The sequence below is a fragment of the Mytilus edulis genome, chromosome 13 (genome assembly GCF_963676685.1).
Source record: "Mytilus edulis chromosome 13, xbMytEdul2.2, whole genome shotgun sequence".
Lineage (NCBI taxonomy): Eukaryota > Metazoa > Mollusca > Bivalvia > Mytilida > Mytilidae > Mytilus > Mytilus edulis.
Genome location: NC_092356.1, coordinates 59,855,689 through 59,882,579, shown reverse-complemented (window position 1 = coordinate 59,882,579; position 26,891 = coordinate 59,855,689). Strand labels below are relative to the sequence as shown.

Here is a 26,891-nt window from a genome sequence, read left to right as displayed (position 1 = left end):
TGTATGTTTTGTTGGTAAAAAAGGAACATGAAGCTATTTTTATTTTTTATTCTGCATAAAATTATCATCTCATGTGCCTGTTTGTCTGTTCACATACCTTGTTCTTGTTTCCCTATGTTTAGCATTAGAGATCATTAGATGATAAGACGCACAGTTTAAATTCTTAACAATAAAACCAACTTATGGATATGTTTACTAATGACCCCAAAACATTTTTGTACCACTGTACTGGTGTGTTACAGTTCTTGATTATAGCATACTATGGAATAATTTATTTTCATGGTAACCAATTTTCATAAATTGAGAAAATATCGTATTTACTTTTTCATGCTTTTGCCTAATCGACATACAAGCCTGTATAGCAAATTTGTAATTTGTGGAACATTAAAATTTGGGGTTCACCTTTACCCACGAAAATTGGTAAACCATGAATATTACCAATCCAGTTTTCTTTCTACTTCTAGCTTGACTAGAGTAGAAGTTTAGATACCTGTATACTTTAATTTTTGAGTATATAAGTGTTGGTACTAGCCAGTTTACATTTTACAATCATAAATTCTGAATTAACAAACAACTTACATCTGTTATAACCCTGAGTGTTCTAATATAATTAATTTCAGTCTGTAGGAGTTCCCATATGGCCTCTTGTTGATCATGCTGTCGTTTTGTAAGACCCTGAAAAATATAATAATATCGTCACATGAGTTAAAACATGAAAGAGGACGCAAAATGAATAATTGATAGCAATACAAAAACATTTATAAGGGAAATCTGGCTATTGTTATGACTTTTTATTAGATCAATATTTTGTGTTTTGCAGTAGAATTTAGGTACAACTACTGATTATGATAGGTACTTGTTAAGTTAAAAAATGCTGGAGTATTTTCTTCTAAGACAATTTTGCATAGATGTGTACACAGGTTTTGCTTTTAGATTATCTGTCTTTATTCAGATCAGTGATGTTACTACTATTCATGACCTTTTGAATGAAACATACACAGAAATCGAGAAACTAAAAAAATGTGGAGTAAACGTTTTAGAGGTATAAGTTCCGGCTGTATGAAATCAAAAACTTGTTTTAGATGGGCTTATTGTGGCCTTCTTGACACCACCCACGACAAAATAATCGAAGGGTTCAAATTATATAATTTTTCACCTGTATAACAGGTAAATATTGCTGCATCATTTAAATATGTATAATATGAGTCATCATAAATTCTTGAATATAAACAACTTTCTTTTGACTTACAATGGACTAGTTTGTGAAAGGAAGGACACAAACAAACATTTAAATTAATATGCAGATAAAATTATTGAAAGCTGTTGATAATAAAGACCAAAGAACAGGATATTGACTATTAATTCTGTGTGATCGGTCATTCCTTTAAACTACACTACATGAAACAAGGTTATTACAGCTAAATTCAATTTATCCATATTTGGTAAATTATGAAGATGCAAGCTCAGTGAAATGTTGTTAAAAGAAAAATATGAAAAAGTACAATAAAATCAATAGAGTTTAACATTAGTGTAGGACAGCAAGTCTAACTTGGTATGCAACCTTTTTGTATTCCTTTTCATTAATTTAAATGATTGACTATCATTTTGGAATGAAATCCATGTTAAGTGTTCATGTAACCTAAAATCTGCAGAGTTAGCTTTTCCCTATGGTATAAATATTCATAACTGTACAACCTTCTCAAAAGTTATGAAGTTCTACGAAAAGTTCGATTTGTGAGCATTTTTTAATCTTTTCAACTTGACCTACAAACCTTTTGGTAAGAATTTATAACTTATTTTAACAGACTTGTTTGTTTACTTAATTTCAATCAACTGTTGTTCCAAAGCTTTATACTAAATCAAATTAGGATAAAAGAATTAAGATTAAAATCTATTTAGTGAAGTGGTTTGTGAGCGACCACTTAAATGGTCAATTACGTCTATTCATGAAATTAATTGAGGTATAATTTTATTATCACCTTTACAAAAACAAAAATCCATGTGTCACCATGCAATGTTTGTTTTTGTTTTTGATCTAAGTTTGACCCTTGTGGACACATTATATTGAATAATATGAAATTAAGGTTAATTTCATGATTATAAATAAGAAATGGCTTTTTTTCCATTTCAGTAAAGAAGTATATAACAGGATTTGGTAACAGACTTGTGTTAAAATGTCAAATTTACATAATAACAACTAAAACTTATTTTACTTTAGTTCAAATATGCTAGATTTTGTGGTAAATGTCTTTTTTTGTATATCAAATACAAAAAAAAAATGATACCAATGGTAGTCATCAAAACAGAATTCTTAATTTTGAATTAAATTGAAAATTAAAAAAAAAATGAATAAATTGTTTTTATTTATTGTTTTGTAAGTAAATCAAGCTGTTATTTTTTAAATTGTTTTACAGCTAGCTATGGCATATATGCAGTATAATTTTTGTTGATCATTATTGAAGGCTGAAGAGTGACCTATAACAGCTAAAGTCTACCTCATTTGGTCTCGATGAAGGTTTTTACATGGACATATATACAACATATTCTTATTTTAATGGTACAAGAAATAAAATGGATTAATATTGTAACTATTACTTTTTAAAGTATACATGTTTACATATATTGCCCTGTTTTCTTATGTTTCAATGGTATGTTTTATTCGCCTTTTCTTGTTTTAAATTGAAATGAATTTTAAAGACCATTATAAACATTTACATAGAATTATCCGGTTATAAATGTGGGTCATAAGGATAGTCATTTGAAGCCATTATCATATCTCGTTTCCGTTGACCTCCGATAAGATGTTAAAAGACTCAACATGTAAATATGCTGAAGGACAATATCATAAAAACCAACTAACGTCATTGTATCTGACACAACATACAATAATCAAACCTTACAACTAGGCATTGAGAGATTATAACTTGATTGTTGTTCTTCATATAAACGTTACTCTAAGACCTCTAAATATAACACTTTATAAATTCAGTGCATCTAACACTAACTTATGAATTTACCTTCATCAGAAATGAAAACTTGAACATATAAAAGCCAGGGATGTAGAAAATGTATTCTTGTTAAAGGAGCTATTATTATAACCAAAAGGGTATGCTTAAATGAATAGCCAAATTCATCTTCGGTCAACTTTGCATGAGAGCATTAAAACCTAAGTGTTAAAATTATCACTCAAATCTTCGAGTTACTTGCAGAAATCAGAAATATCTGTTATGACGTATTATCTGTGACAGGAATTTGTTCTTATCGACTGAGTCTGTCTGACTGTGAGACTTACTGAAGCATTTTCCACAATAGAGCTCCAATGAGGTTCCATTTCAAACAAATCTTCTTTTTCGGACTGTGTCTCACGTCCAAGGGTAAGGAATTCTGGCATGTGAGGGATTCCATTTGTACTATAGTTGTTTAACAACTCGTTCAACTGATCCTGTTTCTCACGGTCCTGCAATAAAAGATAACAAACATTAAATGATGAATGGAGGTGATACATAAATTCTAATGGTGTAAAAAATAAGTCTTTTTTAATTTCATTCGAAGCTAACAAATAGTTATTGTATCTGGATTCAACAAATACATCATACAGGGTCATACAGAAGTCAATTGAAAGTTTTGTCCGCCGTTTATTACTTACTAATCCTCCATAGCAAAACATCTAAATAAAGTTCTTATTCAATAAATATGAGAATGACAACTTTTTATGAATAGATGTATTCATCTCAATTTTATGGCAAGCAATTTCTGAAATTTATGAGGTTGAAGCTGGTTTTTCTGTATCAAAACAACTATTATACTCAAGAAATGAGGGTCAAATGGAGGTAAAGGCCTGATTCAAGCTGAGGCATCAGTATTTATCTGAACTTTATCCTGCCCTTATGCTAACTTAAGGTAGCCTGAGATATATCACTCCTTGTTTCTAAACAGACCTTATTTAAAATTTAAAGAACCAGGAATTTTTGAAAATTTTTGCAAGATCCAGGACCACAGGTGTAAAGATTTACATTTGTTTTATCTTAATTTTGGAATTTCCTTTATTGATTTTTGTTCCTTTATAATGTCCAAAACTAATACCCTAGAAAAAGATCAATAGCCCAGGACATAATTTTCACCAAATTTCATACAAATGAAATTCTTCATAAACATATGTAAAAAATGTTTGTAATCATCTACACATATTTTTATAAATGTATGATTTTTTTGTGTTACAATTTTTGCCGTTAAAAATTGTCACCAAGTTGTTTCAACAGTTCAAGGATTACATGCGTATCTTCCTTGTCATTTAAGATTACATGAAATCCCCAATCAAAAGGAAAAATGGCTACTTAAATATCAAATTTCTCCTACCTTCCAGTATCTCATTTTTAACAGGGCTGTCAAGTCAGTATACATCCCATATTATTATAACACATTAACTCAGCAGTACTTTTATAATTCAGTTTACAAAATCTTTATCACATAAATACAACATTAATTTCATAAATGACTGAAAGATCCATATCAAATTAATGCAGTAAAAATATATGATCCATTTCAATAAATCCAACGTTTTACAAGAAAAATCTGTCACATGTGGTCTATATTACTAACGAATAAAAAACTATGACTTCAACGCCTTCAACGTCCTTATATAATAATATCAATAACACCCAAAACAAAACCACAAGTTAAACTAACGGTGTCACCGCTCTTTATTTTATCTTCTATAGGTAGTCAAGAAACACAAAAGACTTTAATACCTAATATAAATATTGTACTCAAATAGCCGTTCGTCACCGTACAGTGTATTAGATATGCATACTTCTAGATCAGCTGTGTGCTTTTTTGTTTGACCTGAATAGGACCAACGTCATTTCGGCTAAAAACTCTTTTATAAATCTAAATTTGATGAGAAGGGTTTCATTTAGTATTTTATGGTAATACTAATAATGAAATGTTTAGTCATTACTTTCTCGTTAACCTTTAATATAGATAACAAACTTTATCCTGTAATAGTAGAATATAAATTTGAATACTTGAGGTATGGACAGATGGAATGTAATTTTTTTCATTTTGCCCAACATATCTTACATTTCCATTCAATATTGTTAATCTTTATTAATTCAATAATTTGACGTCACCGGTAACTGTTTTCAACATTCCACATTGGTTTTCATATGTAAGTGAAATAGTTACACATTGTACTTCTATGGAATGTTATTATATCTATAACCATCAAAATATAAAAAATAACAATAAAATTTATCATTTATAGTTCTTACATAAAATGAAGACTTTAATATAAGTTCATGGAAAATTATGAATTTCAAGCATACTGACTTTCGATGAAAATATGTAAAACATTTTAAATTGAGAAATCTTTCCACATATTTGACTACTAAATACACTTTTATCAAAAAGGCAGATGTTTATTTATCAGGTGTAAGAAGTCAGAGAAATCAAATCCACATTTTCAGGTGTAATTAACAGGCCTAAAAATAATGAACTTTTTTTTTAAGGTTTAAATTTGCATTAAGAAATTGTTTTTTAAAAAGAGATAAGATTTTACAATCAAAGGCAGGGGCCTTGCTTACCAAGGGGTCTAAGTAGGTCACTGTAATCACTAGCCAGTCAACAGAGGTTGTGAGTTCGAACCCTGCTCGTGCAGGTGCACTCAATTTTAATCTTAATTGACTTATGGTAATTTTTCCTATCGAAGGTTGGTGGTTTTCTAAGGGCATTGCAGCTTCCTCCACCAATAAAACTGGCCGCCATGAAATAGCCCAAAAGGGGGGCTTAAAAGTTGCATTAAAACACCAACAACCATACAGTCAACAGAGGAGATCAAAGGATACAGCGTTACATTTTATCTATCTACTGTTTTATTTTGATATACAATTGTATATGAGGTAAAGATGTAATTAATTACCTAAGTACAGGTGATAAGTATTACCTGTCACCAGGGGGAAGTGTTCTACTAACGAGTGTTAATAACTGTATCATAATCATTAATTACAAAAATAAATCTTTCATGAAGAACAGACATGACGCCACAATCTTAAGTCTGCTTACTGTTGTGGCTTTAACGATTGATAGTGGTTTGATTTATGTCCAGTGGCAAATATTTAAAGCATAATATAATAATTCTAGACCATTTTGGCTCAAAACATTGTCAAATAATGTATACATATGACTTAATTCAAAACAATTGTCAATTACAAATTAAAGAGCATCGAAACCAAAAGTTCTAAAATCTTGTATCAAAATCTAGCTTGAGCTAAGTATGCAGAAAGGTAGAAAACCTTAAAATGTTTCATATGAATTGAGCATTAATGTAAGGTAATTTACAGAAAATGATTGCATCAAAGATCTTTCATCTTCTCCTGGCCAGGTGATACCCTTGTGGACTAAAATTTCAACAGTGTACTAACTGACTATTTACAAAGATAGGGATAGTATTTTACATGTGAACTGGTTGTTTGATGTACATAAATATCTAAATTAAGTAAGACAATATATATAACTTTGTTTCTTCTCAAATTTGAAGGTTTTTGTTCTTTATAAACAAAGCGATGTTATCACCAACAATAATGAAAAGAAATACTGCGATTCAACAAAACAAAAAATTCTTTTATTCAGCATTGATGTCATTTTGCACGAAGAAACGCTACCAACACGTATGTCATCAAAGATCAAATGATTCAATTCCGCTATTGTTACTTAAAGAATTATTCAACTGATTTTTATCAAAACTTAATTTAGCTGCACAAAGACTTAATTTATCAGAACAAGATAATCAGATCTAGAGTTACGGTTCTTTTTCTTCTAACAATCGTCAAAATGTCATGCAATACAAAAGAAAGGTTGTACCGTTAGAAAACTTATAGGTAAAATCTGAATGAAAGTAAAAATGATTTGTTCTTTGTGGTATTAGTAGACCGAAAGGCCGACAATTACATTACAAAATGTGTCAATTATGTACTTAACATCGGCAGAAAGCGGCTAAAAAAACCACAAACATTGTTTAATTTGTTAAACAATCTAAAAATACTGATTACCTTGCAAAGAACATTGAATTTTATAACAATGTCAATTCAGACTGAGTATAGTTGTGGGTGGAAGGCTTATAAACACATTCTGATTAACAAGTATAATACTACTATATAATCAGAGGCAGGTCTTTTCTGGGCAATATGTTTACCTTTATGAAGGACAGAAAACTGAAAAATTGGTCACCTTTAACCCAAAACCAGTGGCATATATCTAATCTAGACAAACAGTATGTCAATGCAGTCATGTTTCATGCAAAGCTATAAAACCCCATCTCTTTATTCAAAGTATTGGAAAACAGAAAAGAGGAATTTAAAATGGATTTGAAAATTACACATTTATATAGATATAAAGTGTGGTATGACTATGAGTGCCAATGAGACAACTTTCCATCCAAGTCACTATTTGTTAAGATTTTCGTTACTGCAGTTAAGTCGCTGAACACATATGAGACCCATATGAGATCCATACATGTTAAAATTTAGAGTGAAGTACAAGTTGAGAGGGACTTTCTAATTCTTTAAATGTTGGAAACATTATAGAGACTGCATGGTTATGAAGAGTTGTTATTTTTTTGAACGATTTAAACTATTTTTTGTCTTCATTGAATTCTCCCAAATTTACAACAGAAAATTAAAACAGCTATAAATCAAATCTGGTGGCTTAAATCTCAAGGATTATACAATTGATGACGTACATGTAAAAATTATCAAATGATGTTGAAAACATGCTTATTAATTTTGTAATTATCAATGTGTAAAAATATGTTAATTTATTCACATCATTTGCATATTATTTCAGACATTACAATGTTATCTACAATTAAATCAAATTTCCCCCTTTATGGTTGTATATTTGTATGAGGACTTCCAGACGACAAACAGATCAATCAAACATGTACTATCTGAACTTTCAATTATATCAAGGTCAAATAGGAAATAGGACACAGTGGATCAATCATCAGGATGGAACCACTTGACCTGTCACCACTCTTGACTTTTGGTGCTATCAACCCTTTTTTAACGAAATATAACCCCTAATAAAGCAGTTGTTCTTGACCAATGAAAAGATAGCTGGGATAAGAACATTGTAACGGGCTGTTGAATTTTGAGATCAGGAGAATTGAATTTGAGCATAAAAATGTCCCGTCCTGCTAAATACTTTATTATCAGTGCCCAACTTTGTAATAAATCTGTGAAATTTAATAGTGCAGGTCTTGTTTTGAAATAAATTGTCTTCATTGACAATAATTGTGATTTATTTCACCACAAAATTTTGTGACCATGTTAATCACAATTACAAAATGATTTATAAACTTGAGAACTTCTGTGTGACATTTTTTATGTTTTGTTAATTTAAGATGTGCAGATATTGCTTTCTGAACCAGGGTTGGACAGATATGTAACTTTGATCAGACTGACATGGAAAGCATAACTAGTAAGGTCATACAGAGCTGAGAACATAATGGCAATTTGTAGATAAGTTTATCCATGTTTTAGCCTAAAAGTCAATTGCACTTCAAGATATTTATATGCTGTCCCTATAAGCCTCCATTGTCATATAACCTTGATTTTCCTGACAATTTCTATCTAACCTTGACATTGAAGACTTTGACATTGAATTTCCTTCTGGTCTCAGGAATGACAAGGGTTAAAACTTGGGTAAGAAAATATAGAAATCTGTGGACTTCACCCTTCAAGCACTAAATCTATTAGGAAATCAGTATGGCTTTGCGAGATGTATAAATATGTTAATAAATCTGGGTTGAAATATTAAGAGACTTTAAAGCCATTATATAATGCCTCAAAATAGGTAAGTCAGGCATGTTCTCTTCACATTGCAAACGATTGACTGTTATTAAGATAGACTATTGGATAGGAAAAACAAACACCAATCCTATATACCCTGAATTTTCATTAGCAGTTGAAGTTTCCACCCATAGATCCATTTAATCAAATTTACAGATCCTACCAATGGATTTATTGTAAATATGTTCTACTCCTGAACATGCATGTAATGTTTGCCACTGGACATAATTAAACCATCAAACAGTCAGCGTCTAAGCCCTAAATGCCACTCAACTTGTAACTTTCAAGTCATAGACATGTCCTTTTCTGAACCTCTATTGTATAAGTTAAAATCAAAAGGGCATTGACTCACATTATAATGTATTGTAATATACAACTGAACTTCATAATTTCTTTGATGTTTTCAAATGCTTAGAATATATCTGAGAAATTTATTGACAATATAAAGTAAAGTTTATATTGACGAAAAACTAAACAGTAGAAAAAATTTACATGGTGAATATATGTTAACACCTAAGTATGCCATAAAACTGAAACAGCTGGTTCATATTACATACCATATGATATTTTATGGAATAATACTTTTCAATACATTGTATTTTATTCATTTATAATATAGGGAAAGGAAAACCCCAAATATTAAGTATTCACATCTTCCTTGTTTGGAACTTACAAGTTTATCAGGACATTTTAATATTAAAACAAAAATCAAAAAACAAAAAACAGAAACTGAAGATTTTTTTTGTTATTCTAAATGCAAAACTATATTTAAGAAACCCTTAAGCCTCGGTCACACCTTAACGGATAGCTCGAACGGATGCCTAACAAATAACTTTTTTTCAATCCGTTCATGTCCGTTAGACGTCCGTTTAGCGTACGTTTTATCCGTCAACGTACGTTTTGTCCGGTTGAAAATTTTGAGCATGTTCAAAACTTTGAACGGACGTCGAAAGTCCGGTAGGCATCCGGTGTGTCTCCATTATGCATTCGTTATGTGTTCGTTTTATTCGGTCAGTACATCAACGGACTCCCAACGGATAACAATTTTGCCAACGGACAACTTTTATTATCATCCGTTAGGTGTTCATTCGTGCTATCCAGTAAAGAAGGTGCAGGCTTTATGTATCCTATCTTTGGTAGATGTGAGCCTTAGCAGCTAAATTACAAGTACAAATGTACAATGTTAAGAATCTAGAAATTAAGGATTTTAGATGTTATCCACAGTAAAGTCCAATGTTGTTAAATTACATGAGTTGCAGCCATCTTGAATTATTAGACTGATTGTTGGTATTTTAGATCTTTGTTTATAGATAAGGGTATGAATGTCCTTAATTACAAGCAAGAGTCTAACACCCTGTCTATAAGTACAGGGAAGGGTTGGGATGGTGGGATGGTTATCATAAAGTCAAATTCCTTGCAACAGATAGATAAGAAGATGTGGTATGAGTGGCAATGAGACATACAACTCTCCATCCAAGTCATAACTATAATAGGTCAAAGTACAGTCTTCAACAAGGAGCCAGGAAGTAGGCGCACACCGATCAGCAAGCTATAAGGGACAGCTAGGCCATCTATTTAAACAAATTGGAACTTTTAAAGAGTCAATCTTTAAAAGTGCTCCAAACACATCTATAGTCAGACTGAGACAACACATATATGTAACCATAAGATATCCCCTAATATTGATTTCCAGGAAGACATATATATATATATACCTGTAAATACTAATGTTCTATTCTATTCTGTCAGGTATAATTACCAACTGTTACTGAAGTATAAATCCTTAATGAGCTATGGATCTTACATGACAAAAGTACATCTTACATATATGTATATATACACATAAAAAACATATATATCATTTGATGTTTCTAACATGTCTGTTTTTATAAATAATGTTTATACTTCTTTAACATCAATAGCAAGGTTAAATTGATGTTGTAGTTAAATTTCTTCAAACATACTTCAATCAAAGGAGATGTTGGGTATAAGTCAATTGGAGACCAGCCCTACAAGAAGGGACTCCCCCGCTCAAAATTCTTCAACATTGAACAGGACTCACTATTAGTCATGATCAGATATTTCATGCTATAAAATATTTGTCCTAATTGATATTTTAAGCAAAAATGTGACATTAATACAATTTTGTTTTTTTAAATTATCAACTGCCAATGAAACAACTCTCCACCAAAGACCAAATGAAATAGAAGTGAACAACTATATGTAACTGTACAGCCATCAACAATGAGCAAAACTCATACTGCAAAGTCAGGCATTTTTTTTAAGATTGTGAACTCCAACATATTTGAATTTAACTAATATCAATACACTCAGAGTTGACATGAAAAAATGTTGAAATGCCTCAAGATCTGTGTATACCCAATCTCTAACATGATCAATAATATTTTGAACTGTTATCCAACATTTTACCGTTAGCCTTACAAGATCAAACAATGATAGGAAAAATGAATGTTCGGGAAATGGTTCATTGAGTCAAAATGAAAATATTTTAGTATTACATGTACGGTAAACAGAGCTGAAAGACAAGCTCTTCTAATTAGCTAGTTCTTGTTCACTCTTCATTTTCATTTTTATTTTTTGATTGATATTATCCATTGACAATATCCATATGTTTTTGTTTCATGTACATTCAGGACCCATATCATTTTTTCTTCATCTTAAGGAATGTGAAAACTGTAAATTATCAAACATATTTTGAGTAATTTATTTCCTACAAACTAACCATAAATCAAGTTTGACAACCGTCTCCAACATAAAAATCACCTAATATAATTATCACCAAATATAATCACAGCTATTTTCTAAAGAACCTGTCCATAATGTCCTCATAAATGACCATTTCTCTGAATAAATCAGGTTATTTGGGTTATATCTTAATAAACAAATGCCAATCTAACGAATAAAAACATTTTTCTTCATGTATTCTGTCATGTTTTGTGTGTTTTTATGATATAGGATTGAATAAATGATATAACTACAAATTGACCTATATCTCGACCTGAATATTATGAACTTTTTTGTAATGGATATTTATGGCTTACTTTGGTAAAAAAAATACAATGACTCCAATTAATTTTTGAGTTATCAAAGACTAAATGAACAGCAAGAGGGATTTCTCTAACATTTTTCTTTAAATGACATGTAATACCCCCGGGACCCAATTCGAAATCCTCAGGGGATCTGAATTTAAAGAAGTGAATAGTCATTAGGTAAAATCTGGACCTGATTCCCATGGAGCATAATTCATTAGAAAGGATTTGGAACCAGACTTAACCTATCAACAATTACAAACTTTTTATTAATTAAGATTCAGATTCCTCAGCAGTTTTGAAATGTATCATACAACATGTACTGAATTTTGAAGCATTTATAAAAAAGAAGATATGGTATGATTGCTAATGAGACAACTGTTCACAAGAGACCAAAATGACACAGACATTAAGGCCTAAATTAAAATATTGTTTGTTTGCCCTTTTCCGACCCTATGTTTTGAAACAGGGTAGGTAGGTAGGTAAAATATTTTATTTTTCTTTCCCAAAAAATAACTTAGCTCAGTACATTTTTTGTCATGGGTAGGCAGGTAGGTATAATATTTTATTTTATAGATACAAAATCTGCATGATGTCATTTTTGTCTGTATTGCTTTTGTTTAAGTATGCTTTTGCTAATAAGTTAAATCTAGAATTATTAGTATAATAGTCCCAAGATTTCATGTAGAATGTGAAGTTAATTCATATGCACTACAATTTTTTTCAAATATCAAAATATAGGGCTGTGCGGCATATTTTAAACGTTTATATACCTGGAATTTTTAAGAATTTTAACTTGCATTAATAGTACTATGTACCTTGAACGCTTACCTAGACCTAAAGTTTTTCTGTAAGAGATAACTTTGTTCTGGTAAAATATGTCCGGGCAGAAATACATTGTATATACTACATTTGTAGTAGAAAAAGTCCCTAAAGTGTTTAAATTTTCGTGTGTGCCTGTGTTTCCAATAAAAATGCTACAAGACTTGAAACTCAATTGTCACGTATTTTACACCGCATTTATAAATGATTTGTATGGAAAACTTGGCGATTGTACTGCCAAATATTCTCCCCTTTACAGACCTTTGGTTCATGTCAGATATAAATCAGAATATATCAATGCTGGTCGAAGGCATCATTAACATAATCATCCTAATCTACGGACCAACAAAGGCCATCCCTACATAGGATACAAAGTCTGTTTACAAAATATTTTGTACACACATTGATAATTTAGTATTGGACAAACTTTTTTTGAATGAACCCTGCTCTTCATGTATAAAGACACAGAGTAACGTTCTTTAAATCATGATTTCAAAGCTTTCACCATCGATTTCAAACAAACGCTTTGAAACTCCAAATGCAAGTGTTCATTCATGTCAAACGCTCATGTGATACCAAACGGACTAGACCTTATACAGGAAAGATAAAACCTGAGAATTCCGGTAAAAAAGTTTTGAGCGGGAAATACAAATATAAGATTTTTGGTGGGAACAAAAAATAAAATAAAATAAAATCTTGCTGGTAAACACAAATAAAAGATTTTCAGGCGGAACGAATTTATAGGGTCGGTCGGTAAAGGGCAAACAAACAATATTTTAATTTAAGCCCAACAAATATAGGTCACTGTATGGCCTTCAACAATGAGCAAAGCCCATATCACATAGTCAGCTATAAAAGGCCCCAATATGACAATGTAAAACAATTCAAACAAGAAAACTAACGGCCTTATTTGTATAAAAAAATATGAACGAAAAACAAATATGTAACACATAAACAAACGACAACCACTGAATTACAGGCTCCTGACTTGGGACAGGCTCATACATAAATAATAAGGCGGTGTTAAGTTTAGTCAGAACTTAACCACTTATTTTTCGTTAGATTTCTGTCCAATAAAGGATTTCAATTTTTAAGCTACTATTAAAAGACAAACTTCAACTTCTTATACTCTAATCAATATGTTACCATGACAATACACATAAATAACTCAGCCCTTTATAGCCACCTTTATAATATATGGTAATATATGCATAATAAATTCATAAAACTTCTTATGTAAAAATTGAATTTGCCATGTAATCAATTTTCTATTTTTCTGGTTGTAATAACTGTTAAGAGATCTATGAAGCTGTTTATTACTGATCAATATACTTTAAATAATTATGTAGCATGTTTTACTGTGTAACAGAAAATATCAATGTTTGCTGCCTCAGTAGTAGCTTAAAAAACCAAAAATATATACTTTCAAGGAAATACAAATACAAGTTTAAGCCAAAAAATAAAAAATTGCCAATGCAAAGGACATTTCCCACATCTTTGGAGAAGCAAATAACCCTTATATTCTTTTTTGTCTGTTATAAGTAATAATAAAAATGATTCTTTTTGATTTGTTTTTAGTTTATATGAATGTTTTATGAAGAATACTGTGCTTTAAGAATAAGGCACTTATTGGGACTTCATTTTGAAACAAAATATCTTATTTTATCCATAAATGTGGGTTTAAGTATCTGTTTGTAACATCTTATCTTATCTTTAATAGAAATTTCACAACTAAACAAATTCTCAGAACATTGAAATGTTTAAAGACCTTGACTACCCATAAGGGTCTATCACAGTTGGTCAAAATAAATTGAACAAAAAAATGACATAGGAACGAATAAAATTGAGAAAGGAAATGGGGAATGTGTCAAAGCAACAACAACCCGACCATAGAGCAGACAACAGCCGAAGGCCACCAATGAGTCTTCAATGTAGGGAGAATTCCCGCACCAGTAGGTGTCCTTCAGCTGGCTCCTTTAAGAAGTCATCTTTAACCTACTGTCTGATAAAAAATCTGGCTCCTTTAACAAGTCATCTTTAACCTACTGTCTGATAAAAAATCTGGCTCCTTTAACAAGTCATCTTTAACCTACTGTCTGATAAAAAATCTGGCTCCTTTAACAAGTCATCTTTAACCTACTGTCTGATAAAAAATCTGGCTCCTTTAAGAAGTCATCTTTAACCTACTGTCTGATCAAAAATCTGGCTCCTTTAACAAGTCATCTTTAACCTACTGTCTGATAAAAAATCTGGCTCCTTTAACAAGTCATCTTTAACCTACTGTCTGATAAAAAATCTGGCTCCTTTAACAAGTCATCTTTAACCTACTGTCTGATAAAAAATCTGGCTCCTTTAACAAGTCATCTTTAACCTACTGTCTGATAAAAAATCTGGCTCCTTTAAGAAGTCATCTTTAACCTACTGTCTGATAAAAAATCTGGTTCCTTTAACAAGTCATCTTTAACCTACTGTCTGATAAAAAATCTGGCTCCTTTAAGAAGTCATCTTTAACCTACTGTCTGATCAAAAATCTGGCTCCTTTAAGAAGTCATCTTTAACCTACTGTCTGATAAAAAATCTGGCTCCTTTAACAAGTCATCTTTAACCTACTGTCTGATCAAAAATCTGGCTCCTTTAACAAGTCATCTTTAACCTACTGTCTGATCAAAAATCTGGCTCCTTTAAGAAGTCATCTTTAACCTACTGTCTGATCAAAAATCTGGCTCCTTTAACAAGTCATCTTTAACCTACTGTCTGATAAAAAATCTGGCTCCTTTAACAAGTCATCTTTAACCTACTGTCTGATCAAAAATCTGGCTCCTTTAACAAGTCATCTTTAACCTACTGTCTGATAAAAAATCTGGCTCCTTTAACAAGTCATCTTTAACCTACTGTCTGATAAAAAATCTGGCTCCTTTAACAAGTCATCTTTAACCTACTGTCTGATCAAAAATCTGGCTCCTTTAACAAGTCATCTTTAACCTACTGTCTGATCAAAAATCTGGCTCCTTTAACAAGTCATCTTTAACCTACTGTCTGATCAAAAATCTGGCTCCTTTAAGAAGTCATCTTTAACCTACTGTCTGATCAAAAATCTGGCTCCTTTAACAAGTCATCTTTAACCTACTGTCTGATCAAAAATCTGGCTCCTTTAACAAGTCATCTTTAACCTACTGTCTGATCAAAAATCTGGCTCCTTTAACAAGTCATCTTTAACCTACTGTCTGATAAAAAATCTGGCTCCTTTAACAAGTCATCTTTAACCTACTGTCTGATCAAAAATCTGGCTCCTTTAACAAGTCATCTTTAACCTACTGTCTGATCAAAAATCTGGCTCCTTTAACAAGTCATCTTTAACCTACTGTCTGATCAAAAATCTGGCTCCTTTAACAAGTCATCTTTAACCTACTGTCTGATAAAAAATCTGGCTCCTTTAAGAAGTCATCTTTAACCTACTGTCTGATCAAAAATCTGGCTCCTTTAACAAGTCATCTTTAACCTACTTTCTGATCAAAAATCTGGCTCCTTTAACAAGTCATCTTTAACCTACTGTCTGATAAAAAATCTGGCTCCTTTAACAAGTCATCTTTAACCTACTGTCTGATCAAAAATCTGGCTCCTTTAACAAGTCATCTTTAACCTACTGTCTGATCAAAAATCTGGCTCCTTTAAGAAGTCATCTTTAACCTACTGTCTGATCAAAAATCTGGCTCCTTTAACAAGTCATCTTTAACCTACTGTCTGATCAAAAATCTGGCTCCTTTAACAAGTCATCTTTAACCTACTGTCTGATCAAAAATCTGGCTCCTTTAACAAGTCATCTTTAACCTACTGTCTGATAAAAAATCTGGCTCCTTTAAGAAGTCATCTTTAACCTACTGTCTGATCAAAAATCTAGCTCCTTTAAGAAGTCATCTTTAACCTACTGTCTGATCAAAAATCTGGCTCCTTTAACAAGTCATCTTTAACCTACTGTCTGATAAAAAATCTGGCTCCTTTAAGAAGTCATCTTTAACCTACTGTCTGATCAAAAATCTAGCTCCTTTAAGAAGTCATCTTTAACCTACTGTCTGATAAAAAATCTGGCTCCTTTAACAAGTCATCTTTAACCTACTGTCTGATAAAAAATCTGGCTCCTTTAACAAGTCATCTTTAACCTACTGTCTGATAAAAAATCTGGCTCCTTTAAGAAGTCATCTTTAACCTACTGTCTGATCAAAAATCTAGCTCCTTTAAGAAGTCATCTTTAACCTACTGTCTGATCAAAAATCTGGCTCCTTTAACAAGTCATCTTTAACCTACTGTCTGATAAAAAATCTGGCTCCTTTAAGAAGTCATCTTTAACCTACTGTCTGATCAAAAATCTAGCTCCTTTAAGAAGTCATCTTTAACCTACTGTCTGATCAAAAATCTGGCTCCTTTAACAAGTCATCTTTAACCTACTGTCTGATCAAAAATCTGGCTCCTTTAACAAGTCATCTTTAACCTACTGTCTGATCAAAAATCTGGCTCCTTTAACAAGTCATCTTTAACCTACTGTCTGATCAAAAATCTGGCTCCTTTAACAAGTCATCTTTAACCTACTGTCTGATCAAAAATCTGGCTCCTTTAACAAGTCATCTTTAACCTACTGTCTGATCAAAAATCTGGCTCCTTTAACAAGTCATCTTTAACCTACTGTCTGATAAAAAATCTGGCTCCTTTAACAAGTCATCTTTAACCTACTGTCTGATCAAAAATCTGGCTCCTTTAACAAGTCATCTTTAACCTACTGTCTGATCAAAAATCTGGCTCCTTTAACAAGTCATCTTTAACCTACTGTCTGATCAAAAATCTAAGATCAATCTCCTTAAGCTTAAAACATGAAGAAACACTAACATTACTCTGACTATCAAACAGTTTGTTTACCTTCCAAGTTTTTGATATATTTGGTCCAATAGGCCAGGACCTCCTATAGACAGGGTTGGTAGTAGACTTTTGGAGTCTACGCTTTACCACATTATCTATCGTATGATGATTATAACTCGTCATTTTTGGTTTAGAACGTTCTCGTATCTAGTCAGTTCTTTTACTGTTATAGTCTCCTTGACAAGAATTTTATTATACATTGCATTACATCTCACAAATTTTCATTTTAAAGTGCACTTTATAGGGATATTCCTTTTAAATCTTTCCTCCTTTTCAGTCCCAGACATTTGACGTTTCCTCGTATAAATCTTTTCGTTTCATATTCCATCGAATATTATACCAGACAACAGTATTTCACAGCTGAGACCGGTCTATTAACTTTATTAACAGTATGATGTCCCCACCATAACGTTCAGACTTACATTAAGTCATACCTGGACTCGCTACGATGATTTTTTACCTGCTTCATTTAACTAACATGATTGACAAGGTGTTTGTTACGTTATAAAAATTACATGGTGTTTCCTATACAAATTTTATTAACTTTTATTTTGATGATGACTTGTAATTTGATGTTTAAATAAAATTCAAACGTTTCGATGATACGATCTTTTAAATGAGTGACCCCTAGATATCAAAACTGAGGTCAGGAATAAATAATCCTATATTGTACTGTATTGTTAAGAACATTTTCTACATCAAAGTCAATATGGATTTGAATACATTGAAAAGGAAATATTAATTAAAAATCCATACAATACAACAGTTCTTACATTACAATAAATGAGGTCCATTATGTGGGGAATTTTAAAATCTATTTGCAAATGTTTTTTTTTTATATTTTGAAATGTTTACAGGTTGTATATAAAGGCAGCTATATTCAGGGAGGAACATGAAATAAATGAGCACAAAATAATTAAAAGAAATACCTGTTTGTAAGAATAAATTAGCAAAGAACAATTTATTATTTCCTGCCGAAAATAGCAGGTACAATATGAATAATGAACAAACATATCTATGCAAAATAAAATTTCCCACATCATTGAAAAATGAAATAGTTTTATACCTTTATAGAAATATGGTATTCCAAAATGTGAGTTTCTTTTTTCTCTAAAGAAAGTTTTGCAAAAACTAACTTGGCCATACATTTTTTGTGTGTGTGTAGGTCTTGGGAATTCAAACAATTAGTGGCAAAAAAGTGCATACTGAAATATCCCTATTGACCTGCATTTAGTGGACAACTATTCATAATTGACAAATAATTGAAAGGCTGTCTGGTCTTTGATTTATTACAAACAAATATTCCAGGGGACAAAACCCTTCTCCAAAATTACATTTTTTTGGCACTGTCAATTTACCTCATACAATCTATCATATTTTAGTGTTTGATTTAACCTGTTAAATGTCTTTTGAAGGAAGGATGTATTTGATCTTACCTTATGTTTAAAAGACATCACTGATATTTTAGCATCCTGAACTAAAATTTTCTAGATTTTGTGTATTCCCGTCCATCTGCTTCATAATTTATGATACAAAAATCCTTGTTTTATTTTTATCTTAAAATCCTGAGGTTTTATAATGATCCTTTCATAAAGTCACTGATCTTTGCACATGTGTATATTTATCTATTTTAAGCAAATATATACATATAAAGTATCCTAGTTGAAATATTGGCAGGATACAGGCAGGCAATGTTCCAAAAACTTGCTGAAACTGCAGAAACCTAACAGAGTATTTCATATTGTGTGACCCATGCCAAATATATTACAATAGTTTACAAAACACAAAACTAATTTATAGTCCATTAATCAAGATATACTAGTTGATCAATCAGGCTAAAAGTCCCCCTTGTTTGTCACACTTTACACAACCTAAAGGTTTTAATGGAATAGTTTCTTCACAGGCTGTCTGTAATGTGTATCACACCTTTGAAATTTATCTCCAGGGCAAAACTAGGTATTTTTTTCAGTCCTTGTACACTTCATTTTTTTTAACTAGTCCAGAATTATCCTCGGCCATTCACAGAGAAATTTCTCACAGTAATCTAAATCTTTTAACAAAACAGATTTAAAATTGTCAGCATTTGAATTTTTTTGTTGACTAGTTATTTCTGTTTGGTTCTCATTCAAAATATATGTATAAAGAAGACATGTCTTTATGGTGAACACTGCTTAATTACAGTTTTGACCTTAACTAACCCTTTCAATAATAGTTGGGTAAATATTTATTTCTTTTCATTTGTTTAAATTGACATGTTAAGCACTGATCTTGCCCCAAGGGTATCTTAAATTAATTCAAATGTAATATAGAAAAAATACAATGAAAAGATATTTTATACCAATTAAAAAAAGGATTTTAATATTTCAACAAAAAAAATAAATACAAATTAATATAATTACATTTAAATGGCCTATTATTAGAAGTTCAACTTTATCATTAAATTAATTAAATTAAATTAAACTTTAATCTTAATTTAATCTTTTTACCTGAGACCTTAACCTCATAGTAATGTTGTTAAATCCTTTCTTCTAAATGTTTTATGTCGGCTTTCATACATGGGTTTTTTTAAAGAGTAAATTTGTGGTTCAATTTCCTAACCTGGTTATGCTGAAAGGTGTAGTAAGACCCTGACACCGATCAACAGGAAATGTCACCCTGGACTATTACTAACAGCCATAAAAACCAATGTTACCACAAACAACAGACTTTTGTTTGCTTTTCATCTTCTATTATGCCGTTATCTGGTTAACACAGGAAATCAACATGTGAATTTATTAAAAGGTTTCGGGTTTTTTCTAAATAATGTTTAGTTATCAGTTTTCATGGAAAATTCTAAGATTATATTTGACCTATAAAATACCCCAAAATGTTCTTTTCAACCTTCATTCTTGTATGGAAATCTAACATATTTGAAGTAACTTTAAAAAAATCTCCTTAAACCATAATTTCATGTTCCTTGTGATGGTTTTTTTTATGAATGTGTATGTATCTGGGACAGTCAATTCTAACAAGTTGGATTCTAATATTTCACATACAAAATATAGAAAAAAAACTAAGTTTTTCATGCATTGATTTGTTTTGATTTAGATTGAAAGATGCTTAATGTCCAGCAGCCAATATTTCATGCCTGTTGTTAGGATTATGATATACCTAGCTTGTACTTTTCCAAAACAATGGCAAATTAAAATGAAATAGCTCACAAGTCAACATAAGTCTGCATAGACATGTTACCATACCCTCATCCATGTGGATTCAATATTCTGACAGCAAACCCCAATTGGTAACTACTTCTTAATGTCTTCCTCTAATGAAGAACAGAAGTGTATGCTTCGGTATCACTGTGAATCAAACCCACCACTTTTCACACTTGCCTCGTTTATGAGCACAAGGTCTGACCATTTATGATCAATGCATTGGTCTAAATGAACACTTTAGACTAGCTTGTATTTTGAGAAGAAAAAACAGTATTAATAGTAGAGTTGCTGTTGTCAGATTGGGAAATGAAGGTTACAAATGCTTTTTTTACTCTTGACAAAGAGGTTATCATGTAAATATTTGTTACTTCAAACTTTCAATTGACCTCTGCAATGTTTCAAATTCCCTTTGTTATTCCTGATCTAAAACATTGCACAAGATGTTATTCAACATCTGTAAAAGCAACATAAAATTTGAGAAAAAAAACCTGAACATTTGTTTTATAATATTGATCATTGTAAATGGTTCTGATTCACTGATAAGTGAAGATCTAGATTACAAAAGTTTACCTTCTGACATCTCATTAAGAGATGTTTGCAAGGGTTCCTAAACCGTGAACACTCTCGCAGCTTCAGACTTTTTTATGAGTCGGGCAATGGGGAACTCACCTTTGATGTACTGGGACTGAATAGATTTGTCAATTTGCTCCTTTCCTTGATCCGTTTCCCTTCATTATATGTCCCGCTTAGAGTTCCCTGTGGACTGACTGATTGTGACAAAGTCTGTGGAATTGGACATGTATCATCTATAGATAGATTTATACCACGTCTGCTCCTTAAACTTCCAACCTTTACAGAAAATGCAACAATTAATTATTTATATTATATTCATTATTATATATACATTTATTTCTCTGATCTAAATTCATAAATATCTAACCTTTAAGTCAACTTTCAATATATTCTATTTTCTGTTGCAGAAATCACAATGGACTAATTTTTAATAATCGACTTCTGTTGCATATATCAGATTGGATTATCTCTCTTTGACAGACTGCCATTAAATAAAGACAGCATAAGATAAATTCAATGTATTAACATTAAACAAGTTGTAAAAAGAAAATTACTTAAATATTTTCTCTCTCATTTATATATTGATATTTGTTCTTCCACTAAGAACAAAAAAAAGATATTGTTGTAATACATGGTCATTGTTTATGTTTATTTCCAACAAAGTTATTTTTACTTTTCACATGACCAACAAATATATTTTATTATATGAAATCTTACAAATAACATTGTTTATTATTGATCAAGTTTGTCCTTAAACTATTCACTTTTGTTAATAACAAAATCCATAACGCTGGAAATAATTCTGGATACAAAAGAAAAATTAATAAAATGTATAAAACAACTATAGATTTCCTATGCGAACTTTAGAAATAACGTGTTTTAGGAATGTCTCTATATATACATGGGTTATGATGGGTTTCATGTAAATATCTAAAATACTATGACATGGTCCCATACTCATATAATTAACAATTACTTTACTGCCAAGGGAGATAATAAATTAAAGTCAAATATATGGCAAAAAAATCTAAGCACAAGCTTTTCTCTCTAATAGGGAAGTTATCAGCTACTCCTATATGACTAGAATTCACTACAACTCTGTTACTGTTTATTTACCATACTCTTCTTAATGCATTAAATTTCTTGTTGTTGATTTCATTTTAAATATTAATTTTCACCATAAATTGTGCATTGCTACACCAAGTTGACAAAGAGATGAGCAGGAGCTCCTCAAAACCTCCCAAAGTTGTCGATTAATTCTTTAGCAAAATATTTAATCGTACTTTTTGATCGGAAAGGATAATCATTTCTTTAATTTTCGTCTAATTGTAAAGTAAAGTGTAAAAAAATTCAGATATTTTCTTCTGCAGAAAGTCTTATTCATTCCAAATTAAATTTTAACCTATCCACCAAAATAAATTTGAACAAATCCATTTTAGAATTAAAAATCAATTTGGTGCAGCAATGGCCAGAAAATAATTCTTTAATAATTTTAAAAACATTATGTATTAACCATTAAACCATGCCTTAACAACATACAGACAATACCTAGACAAAAGTTTTAAAATATTACAAACACATTATATACACAGATGTTCATGTAACATGCCTTCATAGATTTTACAAGTGCATACTGATACAATAGTTAAAGATATCTGAAAATACATTCTGTACAAACTATGGTCACAAAAATACAAGCTGGAAATAAAATGTATAAATAACTTGGTTCCTAAGGCTGATTAACTATTTTGATCTGAATTTCATCTAAATTTTCTAAATAGCAAAACCAATAATACCTTGGTTTGAGAGGATTTTTTTAAATGATTTTAGCTGCTAATATAACAGTTCTAAGAAGTTTCACAGTGACTGTAATGTTTTGTATGCTTTACTCAACATAAATATCAAACGCTAAAATGATGTGATGGAACTCTGTATGGCAGCGTAGACATCTTGACATGAAATGAAACAATGTAGTACGGAAATTTAGACAATAATTAGATCAAAATAGTCATTCTAGTCTCATTTGAACCATTGAAAACCACTTCATTGTCAACTGCAAGATGCTGATCAAATACATGCCGGCTTTGTTAACCCAGATATGTCTTCTGTCTGTTGTATCAAATTTTGTATAATAATATCTGTCATTTAATAATAGTAGCAGATAGATTTCTGAGACTATAACTCAGAAGCTAGCTCTATAATTTAGCTGTACTTTTAACTTGGACTTGCTCTTAAGGGTAGGTTTACAATGGGAATGCTATATACACCACTGCATGGCAAAGCCAAATTGTCTTTCACAATAAAGTTCAGTAAATTTTGGTAAATGAATAATATCCAGGCAGGCACATTTACTGAACATTTGAGACAATTTTCTGTCATTTTACAGAAGACTGTTACAAATTCCTTCAAAACCATTCCAAAGATTTAGACCCTTCATAAAAACATAAAGAAATAAATCAGTAATTTTGAAATTTGATATTTTAAATTAAAATCATTTTAAGGGAGATAATAATAATATTGCTTATTTATCTCCCCTTGTAATCCTAAAATTCAAGATCCCCTTTTTTTTACACACTCAATTCAACTTTAAATATATTTTGTTTCATTAGGGTTAAGAATGAGCATTAAATGATTAAATTAGAAATAATTATGAATATAAATTTTATTAACAGAGTTAAATTCAATTTAAACTTGTACCCAAAAACCGTCTTTGCCATGCTAATGTTTGGTTTATCAGATAAAGATTAAGACAGAGTTTTAAGTAGTTAAATAGTTGGACTATACTTCTCAACAGACATTTCAGCATGAACACCAATCATACAATAGATCATGCAAAGTGACATTTCAGCAAAAACATTTTCACAATTTTTTTTTGTATTTCAACTTCAACTTTCCTTCTTATTCAAGAACAATGGCAAATAACTCTAGACTCAAATTTTTTTGAAATTGATTTTCTGATAATCTTTTATTTAAGATTTTAAAGAAATTAAAGAAATTAGGTATCTTTAACAAGTTATGGAATTTAAGTATTTATTAATTAAAAAAAAATGCAATAATATTTTATCAAATTTTATGGAACTTGTACTTATTTTCAATATCAAAAAGAGGCTAGTTTATGATCCAATCAGATTTTCTACAGATAATTATAAGAACCTGTAAGTCTATACCAACATTTAAATTAAAAAGCAGAAAAAGTAGCAGTGCCTATTTCACTCCTTATTGTTGTAGTGATCTACAAACACAGAAAATCAGTGTAAATCAAAGTTAAAATGAATGAAGCTCTTGAACTGAATTTTAATGTGCGTATTGTTATTCTTTTACTTTTCTACATTGGCTAGAGGTATAGTGGGAGGGTTGAGATCTCATAAACATGTTTAACCCCGCCGCAATTTTGCGCCTGTCCCAAGTCAGGAGCCTCTGGCCTTTGTTAGTCTTGTATGATTTTAAATTTTAGTTTCTTGTGTATAATTCGGAGTTTAGTATGACGTCCATTATCACTGTACTATTATGCATATTTTAGGGGCCAGCTGAAGGACACCTACGGGTGCGGGAATTCTCGCTACATTGAAGACCCATTGGTTGCCTTCGGCTGTTGTTTGCTCTATGGTCGGGTGGTTGTCGCTTTGACATATTCACCATTTCCTTTCTCAATTTTATTCAGATAGTTTATTGGATCTAGAAGGTTATAACAAATACTTAAGCTTAAAAAAATAATCTATATTTCAGTTTAAAAAGCTAATTAATTACTATACGTTCTGTCAGTGAGTGTTTATGCTGAAAATGCTGTGAAAATAAGATACATCTATACAAGAGAGTTTTGATTCTAACCATATCTCATGTTACCAATTTAAAACCTAATAATACTATTCATTTTCCTGGATTGAAGACATGTATTTTTTTCAAGGATAGTTTGTTTGTTGTTTTGCCAGAAAAGCCGCTAGAATATTCATACTTTTGTTGATCATTTAAATTCATGTTTTGTTTATACCTACTAAATTTAAGAAAATTTGTATCCCACAAATAATAATGAATTGAAAGTAATGTATGAAGCAATCAATTAAGTATTTGTGAGATATTTTTGGCATTTTGTTCAGTATTGAAAATTCAACTTATCAAGTTCATAACTCAGCTAATGTAAAATGTTAAGCTATGTTTTTTTTATTTATTTATTTTTTCAAAAGCTTTGTTTGATCAATTGTGATATATGAATGAATAAGATATGGTTAGATTCAAAACAAAGGTAGCGAGCATCATTAAGAACCAAGAAAATTAAGTAGAGGAAAAAGGATGCCAGGCAAAGTTATGTTTGCCCAAATCTTGCCTGACTTACAGAGCTTCCGTCATCCTGTGCCTTCATATCTTCATTTGCTACTTTAGGAGAATTAGTGAAAAAGGGGAAGGACAAAGAGTTACGTCGCTGCTTCGAAGGAACGGGAGGCTCAAGCATACCACTACCAGATCGTCCAAAAAAGGACTCCCGTCTGGCCATCTGTTGGTAACCATGGTAACAAAAAAATCACATTATGTAAATAAGGCAAAAACAAGGAAAACAGTCAAGTAACAAAGAACAGCTATTGTTAAAAGACAGAACAATGTTAGTGTCTCTCTCTCTCTGATTAGAGAACATCACAATTATGAATATATTAAATAACTACATAATGTATATTTAAAGACGATTTCTAAAATTATCTTTACCCGTTTTATCATGATTTATTTTAAATTCAATGAAACACCCTAAAGTATTTACAACTAGTCAGAAACAAGAGATAATTGAAGCATTTCCCTGCGCTGTACCTAAAAAAACAGAGTTTAATGGCTTAGACATTTAAAGCACATATTGCACAAAATCATACTGGTTTTAAAATAATAAAGCCCTGATGCATCCAAATACTAATGCATATCTATTATGAAAGTCAACTTCAGTTTTGGATGAGTATGACAATACCTTATATTCATTGTTACAATATAATGACCTTGTATCTTTGTTTTAAACCTTTGTAAAGGTATAGGAGAATAAGGAGATGTGGTATACCATATATGATCATTATATCAGTTTGGATCATGCTCTACGACATGCAGTATACAACATGCTTTACTTATCAATTAGAGTCTAAATACAAAGTTCTCAAATTTACTATGTATTGTTAATTAAAATTGAACTATGTGTTTTATTTAGAAAGACTCAGGGGCTCTATCAAAATTGGCTAGATTTTTCATTTTTTTTTATCTAACCATTGTTATAGGATTGTTCATTATTTGATCTCCAGAACATTACAAATATATTACTTGATGCTATTGGACAATTTTTTTCTCTAAAAATCCTTTCTTGCACCTCCTTTGAACATGCTATACTGATTTGTGATCTTATAATCCAAGGTAATAGTAAACGAACAGGAAAACAAAAAGAAGTCATTTCACGTCTCTATCTCGCGATCACCTGATACTATGTAATTTCTTCACATCTGGACATATATTTCCGTAATTGGAAAATTCCTAAC

At 30.9% G+C, this 26,891-nt stretch overlaps 1 protein-coding gene across 1 annotated transcript in view; it reads right to left on the bottom strand.

Annotated features, from left to right (window-relative positions):
• LOC139500754 (pleckstrin homology domain-containing family G member 5-like) overlaps window positions 1-26,891 on the bottom strand; it is a 76,061-nt gene that overhangs the window by 10,516 nt on the left and 38,654 nt on the right. Inside the window, exons 9-12 of the mRNA XM_071289588.1 lie at window positions 25,724-25,882; window positions 21,490-21,669; window positions 3,293-3,457; window positions 580-675 (exon numbers count right to left, since the gene is read on the bottom strand). Of these exons, the coding sequence (XP_071145689.1) occupies window positions 580-675; window positions 3,293-3,457; window positions 21,490-21,669; window positions 25,724-25,882 (600 nt within the window). The remainder of the gene's footprint in view (window positions 1-579; window positions 676-3,292; window positions 3,458-21,489; window positions 21,670-25,723; window positions 25,883-26,891) is intronic.